General features: G+C 45.5%; 1 protein-coding gene across 2 annotated transcripts; it reads right to left on the bottom strand.

The window, feature by feature from the left end:
* Positions 1-809: 809 nt before the first annotated feature.
* Positions 810-7441, bottom strand: SSR2 (signal sequence receptor subunit 2). Of its 2 annotated transcripts, none has more exons than XM_005203668.5 (6): positions 7397-7441; positions 6660-6814; positions 5605-5703; positions 4404-4512; positions 2502-2579; positions 810-1387 (listed from the first exon to the last, which is right to left on the bottom strand). In XM_005203668.5, the coding sequence occupies exons 1-6, from the start codon at positions 7403-7405 to the stop codon at positions 1277-1279; spliced, it is 561 nt and encodes a 186-aa protein (XP_005203725.2). In that variant the 5' UTR covers positions 7406-7441; the 3' UTR covers positions 810-1276. The 2 variants fall into 2 exon arrangements, with proteins under 2 accessions (XP_005203725.2, NP_001015533.1); NM_001015533.1 differs by lacking the exon at positions 7397-7441 and adding an exon at positions 7322-7386 and having other exon boundaries at positions 811-1387.
* Positions 7442-12002: the final 4561 nt, after the last annotated feature.

The following is a 12002-nucleotide window of genomic DNA, read 5'->3' as shown; positions in this document are numbered from 1 at the left end:
GGGGGTTCAGGCGCTTCGGCCTGGCCTGAGCTCAAAGCAGAGACATTAAAATAAGCTTAAACTTGAGAAAAGCTAAGTCTTCAACACAGGAAGGGCTAGAATCAGGTGTAATCGATAGCTTTTCAAAAACAGTCAGTGAAGGGACTTCCTTGGTCCAGTGGTTAAGAATACAGCTTGCAGTGCAAGGGACACAAGTTCAATCCCTGGTCGGGGAACTAAGATCCCACGAGGCAAAGTAACTAAGCCCACATTCCACAACCAAGACCTGACACAGCCAAATGAATAGTTTTTTAAAAATAATGAACTAAATTGCTCTCTGAAGATCTGGGGATAGAACAATGCAGACCATCTTTCCCCATTTTCCCTCCTCTACTGTGGAGAGGAGCTCACAAGCAAGGAAGGTTTAGGGGACTATATGGTGACTGGCACAGAGAATCTGCCTGCCAAAGCAGGAGACAAGGGTTTGGTCCCTGGGTCAGGAAGATCCCCTGGAGGAGAAAATAGCAATCTGCTTCAGTATTCTTGCCTGGAAACTTCCATGGCCTGAGGAGCCTGGCAGGTTATAGTCCATGAGGTTGCAAAGAACTGGACATGACTGAGCGTGTGGTGACTGGTGAAAACAGGGAAACAAGAGACAGAAGCAAAGACGGTCATGAAGGTGGATGGACAGAATGCCTCTGGGGGACAGGACCCACACTCCCCGGAGCAAGGAGGCAGGAGTTCAGCTCACTTGTCCAGGAGCCTGAGTAGTCAGGGCCTGTGCACCAACAGTAACCTGAGTTCATCCAGGTGATGGGAAAACAGACAAGTCAGGGTGGCATTTGTTTTTATTAGAAAACCCCATGTGGTAAGAACTTTCTAAGCCAGTACAGAGACTGGGTAGCCTCCAAGAGTCCCACAGCTTTCATCTTATCTTCCACCCTCTTTTGAGAGGGGTTGTGGGGGATGGGGTGGTGTCAGGCAGCCTCCGAAATGCCCTTTCCTGGACCTCTGAGAGTTCACATAGCCAGCAACACACCCCCGGCACCTCAGTGCTGCAACACAGGGCCCCGAGGTCACGACGGCTGCCGAAGGCATTCCTGTTTGTCCGGCTTCATGATGGAACCAAAGAGGCGCTCACAGACTCCCAGGCCTAGTCCTTCGCTCTAGTTAGAGCAGGACAGGATCCAGGAGAAGATGGCCAGGGGCTAAAGGAGAAGACACTGCATTTGAGATTCCCTTTGGAGTCTGGAAAGCACCTGGATTTCTTGGGCAGGGAGGGCTGTGGAAGCCCCACTCAGTTCTTCTTGGTTTTGGGGGTGTCATATTTCCTCTTGCTGGAGTACCACAACAGCAGGGGGACGCCAATAGAAGGGAGGGTCATGACCCCGAAGGCTGCCCAGTCCAGCTGTGGAAGACAACAAAGGCCTTGCTTAGAAGCCTGGATTAGGGCACAGGACGGGACTAGGATGGAAGGGTCCAATGAGAAAAGGGAGCAGCCAGCCCAAATAAGCAGAGCGTCAGCAGGAAGGCTCCTCTCTGGCCACTGCAGACACAGAATGGCTCACTAAAGACCACCCTTTCGAGCTATGAAACCAAAGGCCTCACCTGACCCAATCCACTCTGGAAGAGAAGCTTCTCTCTTCCAGACAATCTTTGAGGAGGGAGACGTCCAGGTGTTGCCCTGACAGTCAAGCCTCCTGCAAACTAACTCTGGCCCACACTGCCAGCCTCTCTCTTCCATTCCTCTGCGTCACATGCCGCCCTCCAGCCTTCCGAAACTACCTGCTATTCCTGGACTCCACGCTTTTTCTCACTTCAGAGCTACTCCCTCTTCCTGGGGTGCGTCCCCTTCCTTACCTCCTCTTTAATTAGTGAAACCTCTCTCCCCCGGAAAATCCTCCCTGACTCTCAACATCAGGTTAGGTGTTCCCGCTGCATCTCCTCCTGAGCCCTGTGTATGACTGCTATCACAGCAGTTCCCTCCACTGAGGCCTCCATAAGCCCATAAGATCTTCAATGGGAGGGACTGTGTCTTGCGCTGGTTTCTCCAAGCAAAGCACAGAAGCGAGCACGTAATTTGGAACCTCATAATTATTCCCTGAAGGAATGAATACATGAATCTCCTCATTCAGTCCTTTAGGCAAATCTTCAAAAAATTCTCTCCTAGACTAGACTACAACAAAGTTCCCATTTAACCTCCCAATGCTTGGCGACTCTTTGAATCGAAGCAGATACTCTTTTCATCCTTGAATTAGACCCAGGACTCCAAGGTGGGGCTTTATTCAAGGCTGAGCAGAGAAAAACGGCAGTTTTTTTTTGGTTCTTGCAACTGTGATCTCATTGCCAAAAATCTCTAGCCATGGTTAAATCATGATGTTTGATGGCTGTGTGTACCAGACACCAAAAAACAGATATGACAAGAACCAACCAACTATCCGTATCTTCTAAGGAGGCCAAGAGGTCTCACAACAAAAAGGGTGTTCTCCTGCCAGGGGAGTGATGAGGCCTGCAAAGCTTACAAAATGGGGGGAGAATCTTCGATCAAACTCCCGCTGAGCCAGGATTCCTCCCTGTCCAGGTGCACTGGTAAAGCCGATCTGAAAAGAAGAAAAGAAGGCAAGTCTTCAGCTCTTTCTCATTTGGGAAAAAGGCAGTTTTTCAACGAACCCAGTTCTAAGCAATAGAGTCTTAGTTCCCAAAGGCCCAAGAAACATCCAGATGAGGAAAACTTTTTGAACTAGAGAAGATGGATGGTTCTTTCGTGTGTTGTAAAGATGAGTAAATTAGGAGCCAGGAGACACTTGATGAGCATTTACTTAAAAAAAGAAAGAAAAAAAAAAAAGGTAGGCCAGGTATGCTGTGGTAATTAAAGCCAGATCGTTCTACCTCAGCCTCAGACTCTGGAGAGAGCTGCTCACCACCACTGGCCCTTCTGCCCTTGGCAATCATTTCCCCATTCCTTAAGTGGAAACACTCTTCTGTAACTCACGAGCTGACATGAGGCTCCAATGAAATAATGAGAAGGATTCCGTAAAGTCTCAAGCCCTACCCAAATGTACATTACCAGAGGAGGGGCTGAGTCTGCCCCACATTCCTTCGTCTTGGAGAGCAGGCCAAGACTTTGGAGCACATGGCAAACAACTTTGTTCTAAAGTGGCAGCTGAGCCTTGACGTCTGTGTCTTTTAACCCATCAAGGACCAGGTGGAACCAGAGAATCCCAAACGAGGTTCTTAAAGCACACAGGATGGAAGATGTGAAAATAATATAACCAGAATTACAAGAATATATTTCCACAGGTTCATAATTCGGAGACTGCAATGAAGGTTTGAGTCTCTTGAATTTCTTATAGTTCTATGGTTGACTATGTTAAGTCCCTTCCCCACTGTGCACTCACTAAGGAGCCTAAAGCCCATGTGTATTTATAAATTCATGACCTAAGCTTTTTGAGGCCTACGACAGTATTTTATTAATCTTCTTTGTATTTCCTATCATCTAGCACATTGCGGGGGCTCAGTAAATGTCTGCTGACCTTTACATCAATCAATCAAAAGACTGTTTACATTGGACTTCTATCCTATATGGGAAACAGAAGGAAATCTAAGACACAGTCCCTCACCTCGAGGCATTTATAATTAAACTGAGAGGTGGGGGTGAGGGAAAAGACCTAGATATAAGAGAGAACTACTGAAGACAGTCAATAATTAAATGTTCAAGTGGCATGGATTTTAAGAGCTACAGACGTTTTGATGCAGTCAATGAATGTTTAGTGAAAGAATGAGTAGGAAAGAGCCATATGAATTGTAAAAGCAGGAGACAGAATCAAGGAGATGCAGTTCAGAACTGGGTCTTGAGAAGGTGCCAGATAACGAAGTGGAGGAGAGAGAGTACTTCAGACAGAGAACAAAGGCAGAGTGGAAACGAGGAGCACTGAGAGAGAGGAGGCGCTTGGCCTCATTGGACCGAGGATCCTGGCGGGTAGAGAACTGGAGGGAGAGGCAGAACCCAGCAAGACTACTGAAGGGTATGCAAGGAAAAGCGTGGCCCTGATGGGAGAAGCAGGCGCATTCTAAGCAACGGAGAGACACAGACACAGCGGAGACAGGGAGTGATCTGACGGCAGCATAGAAGGTGGACTGGAAAGGCAAGCATGGTACCAAAGCAGAGGGCACCTGACACTGCACAGAACGAAGGTGAAGGAGAAGGCAGGCAACCAGGCAGTACTCCTTCCTGTTCATTTCACTGCTTGATTTTGAGACTTTATAACATACTTTGAAATATGCTCCTTCCTACCACAATACCTCAAGTTTTGGGTCCTTCTTAACTTCCTCAGAATTTAGCGCCTGCTCTGGAGATTCTCTGCAAGAGACTGCAAAGGAAGGCAGAGCTGAGCCCCAGCCAGCTAAGGGTGTGGGTGACTCACCACAACAGGCCCATCCTCCTGGGCCAGGTATGTCACAGTTGCTGAGGTGAAGTTGAAATAACCAGCCTTGAGAGGGCGCAGGACCACGGTGTGGGAGACGTTGCTAGCACTGACTCAGAGTTAAGGAGGGAAAAGGATGAAGCTACAGTCGTAACAAACTTTCAACTTAGGGACTAAATGCACGTTCACAAAAAGAGTTGCTAACACATGTAATATTTCATATCTAAAATACTCTGCAAAAATAATAAACACAGGCTTTGTACCTAAGCCTGAAGTGGGTGGTATTATATGATATCTTTTTAATCAAGTTTTAAGAGGTCTATGACATATTCAATATTGAAATGTTATAAAACAATACAGGTTATAGATGAAAAATTAGTCACTTACGGTCACAGAAAACCTTTTGCTGCCTGTAACAGAAGGAAATTCTTGAAAATACAAAACAAAAACAATACAAAGAGAACACTTAACCTTGTCAGAAAATCTAAATATACTATAACTCACAAGGGAAAAAAATAATCTAAATCAAAACACTCAGGAAGGAACCTTCCCTGATGGCCCAGTGGTAAAGAATCTGCCTGCCAATGCAGGGGACAGGGGTTTGATCCCTGGTCCGGGAAGACAACTAAGCCTGTGCACCACAGCTACTGAAGCCGATTTCCCTACAGCTCGCGCTCCACAAGAGAAGCCACTGCAACGACAAGCCCACGTGCCACCTCAAGAGGAAACCCCGCGTGCCGCAACTAGGGAAAGCCTGCAGACAGCAACGAAGACCCAGTGTAGCCAAAAATAAATGAATAAAGAATGCATTTTAAAAACACTCAAGAAATTACCAGTTGATCCAAATAAGGGGTTCACTGAATAAGAAGAGCCTTTAAAAAGGTCACCCAGATCACACTAGCATCCCACAGAATTTCTTTTAAAAGCACCTTAAAGATCATCAACCAGCCACAAACATCTGTCTACATTCTCCCAATATGGAATGTTTTAGGGCTTTATAACCTAAACTTCAGGAACCTCCTTCCTCAGGCCCACCCGAAATCATGCACACACAATTCTCACTAGTCTCTCTTGCCACATCTTATCCAGAGAGGTGGCAAGAATGGCCATATACACTTAGACTGATGTGACCCTACTGCTTTGCTGGCAACATCCCTTCCAACATCCCATTAGCCTTCATCAGCCAGTGTCAAGAGGATACGGAGCAATCCGGTCCCATTTGACGTTGAGCATTCCAGAGACAATGCCAAAGTCTTCTGGAGGGAAGGAATCATCAGATAATTCCACATCTAATGCAGCACTAAAGAATGGAGGAAACAAAGAAAGGTTAGTAAGTAATGGCTATAAAATTAAAGCAGTTAGCAATCAAATCTGTCTGCCTGTCCTAAAAAATCAGAACTACAAAAGACAGATATGAGTTACGTAGTTACACTGAAGAATCGCACTCAAGGCCTGGATTCTGGGCGCCAAAATAAAATACTCAAAGTATCTAGGAAAGAATGGGCCCGAATCCATTTTTGCCCTAGTTTTTTCTCACGTGTGTGTGTGTATGTGTGTGTGTGTGTGTGTGTAAGGAGGGGAAGAGGAGCAAAATGCATATGGAAAAGAAAATTCAAGGAAATAAAGTAAAAGAGAGGACTTTCCTGGTGGTCCAGGGGACGCAGTAATGAGTATCCTGCAGGCCATAACTAAGACCCGACACGAAGCCAAATAAATAAATAAAAAGGAACTTCTCTGGCAGTCCAGTGGTTATGACTCTGTGCTTCCAACGTGGGACACTCAGGTTTGAGCCCTGCTCAAGGAACTAAGATTCCACATGCCCCACAGCGTGGCAAAAAAAAAACAACACACAACCCAAAACCCAACCAAACAAAATAAAAGGTCTACTTTTTTAAAACAGTGAAAGACAACAAAAAAGCCAATCTAAGAAAGGAAGCTGAAACTAAATCCCTAAGGTAACAAAGGATTATACATTTCCTGCCTTCTCATTTTCTTCTCCCTATGTCACCACAATTCTTGCTTCTTCCCCACTCTGAAACTCTTTCACGTCAAAAAAGTGGAAGACGGTTTCTTGTAACTTAGATAAGAATATGTCCTCCTCTTCCAAAAGCAGATCCAGCAGTATATTCATTCATTCACTCATGATGTCTGCTGCTGAAAATCTCCCAAAAATAAATCACTGCTGGTCCCTGTTCCCAGCTAGGAAATTTAGGAAACCTGAAAAGGACCCAACCTATAGCTCCAGTGCCTCCTTACCTTGAGCCAACATTGTAAATGTTGTACTGTAAGGTCAGGTCTCGCCCCTCCACAGCATATCTGTTCAGCAGTGATTTGGAAGCCAAAAGCCTGGCTCCTTCCTCTGCTTGAGTGACAGCAAATAGAGCCAACACCGCGAATGCCAGCAGCCTCATCTTTGGAGAAAAAAGCAAAGCGAGCAGTCAGTCCAAGCACGTAAAACCACCAAAAGCTCCCTGACAGCTCTTTCAACCTTTGTCAAAGCTCTTTTGAGTCTGTCAAAGCGGCAGCCCCTCCCAACATAGCAGTCTCTAAGCCACCTGGGCCCTGGATGCTCCCTAACTGGCAGGATCTTCTGAGAGGACTCTATGAGCCCACGCTCCTTGGGCTGCCGGATTCGGCCGATCTCGGACCCACAGCAGCCTCTAGCTTTCCTTTACGCAGAAGCACCCCACGGCTGCTACCTTCCCTCTGGTCCTCCTCCACCAGCTCCCCTGGGATCCCACGGCGCGCTCGCGGGGTCCTCCCCCACGCTCTTGCATCCCACCCTCCATCCTTTCCCAGGGATCCCATTCGTCCTCGCCCTCCACATCCCTTTCTGGGGCCCTTCGTGGCCCCAGTCCCCTCCCCCATTCTTGCCAAGATTACACGTCCTCCCGCCAGCATGCCCTCTCCTCCCTGACCTCCTGGAGCTAACTTTTAGCCGCTGAGTGTAGTGAGGACACAAGATTCCCCTGCTCCCACTTGTCGGGACTCACCGTGCACATCCCCCAAACCCTTTCAGGGGCCTTCAAAACCGGAAGAGAGCGTCAGCACCCGAAAGACCGGAAATAAGCTCTGGCCGGAAGCTTGGTTGCTCTTCTCGATGCCTACTGGGAGTTGTAGTTCTTAGATAAGCCCCACCTTTCCCTTTGTAGTGCCCGCTGGTCTCCGGGATGCGACCGCTCCTAGGAAAGACTTATCTGTGCACCCTCGCTCTCTTTTTTCCCCCTTCTTTCCTTTCTTTCTTTCTCGCTTTTATCATTCTGCCCTCCAGAATGACTTTTCAATCTGACTTGCCGTTACTGTGGACACCCAGCTCCTGACTGTTTTGTGGAACTGACAAATCTAGAGATTAGAGTCGTCTGTCTAAAATCTATCTATCCAGTGTACTGTCAAACTGGAATTAGAGAAAAGCTATTTCTCTTGGGGCTACCACCGTTCTTTGTATTTCCAGCCGAGAAATTTGGTCATCCCATGTATCAAATAAGTCACCAAGCCCTGAACTTTCTTTAGAAGCCCTTTGAAGGGGATTTCAAAGGGCTGCGTAGGAACCTGGAATGTTAGGTCCATGAATCAAGACAAATTGGAAGTGGTCAAACAGGAGACTGCAAGAGTGAACATAGACATTTTAGGAATCAACTAACTAAAATGGATGGGAATAGGAGAATTTAATTCAGATGACCATTATATCTACTACTGTGGACAAGAATCCCTTAGAAGAAATGAAGTACCCATCATAGCCAACAAAACAGTCTGAAGTGCAGTACTTGAGTGCAATCTCAAAAACAACAGAATGATTTCTGTTCATTTCCAAGGCAAATCACTCAATATCAGTAATCCAAGTCTATGCCCCAACCACTAATGCTGAAGAAGCTGAAGCTGAATGGTTCTATGATGACCTACAAGACCTTCTAGAATTAACACCAGAATGATGTCCTTTTCATCATAGAGTACTAAAATGCAAAAGTAGGAAATCAGTAGATACCTGGAGTAACAGGCAAGTTTGGCCTTGGAGTACAAAATGAAGCAGGGCAAAGGTTAACAGAATTTTGCCAAGAGAACGCACTGGTCATAACAATCACCCTCTTCCCACAACACAAAAGACAACTCTACACATGGACGTCACCAGATGGTCAATACAGAAATCAGATTGATTATATTCTTTGCAGCCGAAGATGGAGAAGCTCTATACAGTCAGCAAAAACAAGACCAGGAGTGGACTGTGGCTCAGATCATGAACTCTTTATTGCCAAATCCATATTCAAATTGAAGAAAGTAGGGAAAACTACTAGACCATTCAAGTATGACCTAAATCAAATCCCTTATGATTATACAGTGGAAATGACAAATAGATTCAAAGGATTAGATCTGATTGACAGAGTGCCTGAAGAACTATAGGCTGAGGTTTCTAACATTGTACAGGAGGCAGTGATCAAAATCATCCCCAAGAAAAAGAGCTCTAGGAGTTGGTAATGGACAGGGAAGCCTGGCATGCTGCAGTCCATGAGGTCGCAAAGTGTTAGACACAGCTGAGCGACTGAACTGAACTGAAGTCCCCTGAAAGTATATCCTTTCTTCTTTTCTCCTGTAACTGCTTTAGTTTATACGTGTTGCTGTTGCTATTTTTCATTGCAGTAGTCTCACTTTCTTGAGTCTTTCTCTGCACATTTCAGTCAGCTAGTAGACAAACTTCCCCAAACAGCATTTTGACTCTATGTTCAGAGGATGGATAGTGAAGTTAGGCAATTTTGAATTCTGTATTCAAATCTCTGTTCTGTCACTTAAGAGTTTAGGTAACCTTAAGGCAAGTGTTAACTTCTATAAGCCTTGGTTTCCAAGTCTGTGAAATGAGATAATTATAGTACTCTCAAAATGCTGGAGAATAAAATAGGATGATGTATGTAAAACTCTTAGCATATTGTCTGGCACATGTGTGTGCTCCATAAATGGTAACTATCAATATTGCTGTTATACATCTCCATTGCAGCATGAATTCATTCAGTATGCAATTACTGGGCACATAGTTGTGCCTGGCACTGTTCTAGGTACTTAGGATATAGAGATGAACAGAACAGGTAAGGTTTCTACTTTCTGGGGGCTTAACATTCTTGTAGACTAATACACATCACCTGTATTTGCTTTAGTAGCCCCTTCATTCACCGTTTCCCAGAGCTCCTTGAGGACAGGTGGTCTGTTTCCCATTGCTTAGTGTCATGCCTCAGCACACAGGATGTACTCCAGGAATGACTCACAACAAATCCTCTACATACAATCTCCTACTTCCTTTGTGTGTGGCTTCCCTCAAAAAATTCTCTGTTGCCTCTCTTTCCTATTCAAATCCAAGCCCTTTTTCAGGGCCTCGCCCTAGTCTCATCCCCGCCCTAGTCTCATCCCCTCTGGGAAGCCATCCTTGGCTTTGCCAGACTGCATTGCTCTTTTACAGCAGCACCACAGTGACATGTTGTAGGTTTTTGTTTGTTTTCTGGTTGCTTCTGATCTGGAAAGTTCACCTTCATGATTAGGTGCAATTTGTCTAATATACATTTATCCAAAGATCCTACAGTGATGCTGAACACACGGAGGTGCTCAAGAAATATCTGCTGATTGGAGGAATCCTCATCATTTCTGTTTACAGTCTCCCTATTGAAATCTATTCTGACTAGAGGGGTGGTTTTGAGAGTCGATTGCTGGGAATTCCCTGGCAGCACAGTGGTTAGGACTCCACGCTTCCACTGCAGATTCAATCCACACAGTATGGCCAAAAGAGAGAGCGAGTCAGTTGCTAAGGGAGATGTTTCTGTTGAAAGACTTCCAAAAGAATACAAGTTTTTCTTTCCATCCTCATGGGGACCCCAAACCAAGAGCTTGAGTAGAACTTTGTTAGATGTTCAGGGCACTGTGTGCTAGGAACAGAGGAGGGCAGAGCCAGCCTCAGGCTACCTAGGGTGCTTACTGTGCCCCCAGGATGGTGTCACTGGCTTTATGTCCTGTTTCTTGGTGTTTAAGACAGAGCCCAAGCTGCCCACTGACTTCTCTTTTGGGATCTGCAACAAGAGGGCCACCAAGAGAATGTGTGACCAAGCTGAGAAGGAAGTGGCAAACCGCTTTCCAGCTGGTGGCTAAGCAAGCACTCAGAAATAGAGCCATGCTGTCAAACCTAGGGGCCTGCAATGGACATAAAGTTAGCCAGAAGGACACTCTGTAAGTGGTAATGGAGTGAATATGAACCACGCCACTTTTCATGAAATATCCAGAATCAAAGTTATTACAGTAAATTTGCAGCAATCTTTTTTTTTTTACATTCATTTTTTGATTGTGATAAATACACATAATATGAAGTTTACCATTTTAACCATTTGAAATGTACATTTACATTCACATTATTGTACAGCCATCACTACCATCCATCACCAGAAATGTTCATCTTCCCAAAGTGAAACTCCATACCCGTTAAATACTAACTCCCGGGGCTTTCCTGGTGGTCCAGTGGTTAAGACTGCACATTGCAATGCAGGGGACACGGGTTCGATCCCCGGTTGGGTAGCTAAAATCCCACATATCACACAGCAGCTAAGACCCGTGCCACGACTACTGAAGCCCAAGTGTCTAGAACACATGCTCTGCAACAAGATAAGCCCACGGCAACAAGAAGCCCACACCACAACTCTAGGGTAGACCCTGCTCACCGCAACTGGAGAAAAGCCTGCACATAGCAGTGAAGATCCAACGTAGGCAAAAATAAATAACTCAATGCTAACTCCCTTTCTCCTGTCCCCAGCCCCTGGCAATTACTATTCTGCTTTCTGTCTCTATGAATTTGACTAGTCTAGGTACCCCATGTAAATGGAAACATTTAAAAAAATCGTTTTTAATTTACACAAATATTATAGGTTTATAGTCTTATTTTAAAAAATCAAACAATAATGAAATAGTGGGTATAAAAATAGTGGATATAAATATCAGGATGCAAACTCAGATGTTTAAGACATGTTAACTTCCTTAGTTTTCTACAATCAAACCCAATTTCGTCTTCCAGCCCCTGTTCCATTAGGTAGCAAGGACTTAAATCTTTATTTCTGCAGGGACTCCCCAGCCATTCTCTCCAGAGGTGCCTCTAATTTTCTAGAGGGCTGCCGATGTGCTACAGGCATGGAGAGAGGGGATCAAATACTTCTGGTGTTTGGTCATCAATACTTGTCCTCTTTGGCATCCACTGAGACTTCCCGAGCCTGTCCCCAGGTGTGAGTTCACACAGAGCACAGGTCATCCCCCTCAGGCTTATCCCAGACCTCCACAGGCACAGTTCTCCTCTCTCTCCCTCTTCCTTTTCCTCCCTCTGCTTTTTGCCTTTTCTTTTTGGCCACACCACTCACCATGCAGGATCCTAGTTCTCTGACCAGGGACTGAGGCCAGGCCCCAGCAGTGAAAACACCAAGTCCTAACCACTGGACCACCCTTAGCCCCTTCACCCTTTTTTGTTTGTTTGTTTTCAATATAAAGACATGTGGCATGCTTTATTGAAAAAAAAAACCAACTTCAGAAATAGTCCCTTCACCCTTTTATTCCCCGCTACCCTCATCTCTAGGAATGAGGAGCTATTTT

This window comes from Bos taurus, chromosome 3 (genome assembly GCF_002263795.3).
Source record: "Bos taurus isolate L1 Dominette 01449 registration number 42190680 breed Hereford chromosome 3, ARS-UCD2.0, whole genome shotgun sequence".
Taxonomy (NCBI): domain Eukaryota; kingdom Metazoa; phylum Chordata; class Mammalia; order Artiodactyla; family Bovidae; genus Bos; species Bos taurus.
Note: the sequence above shows the minus strand (reverse complement) of the source record. Positions and strands in the feature narration are given on the sequence as shown.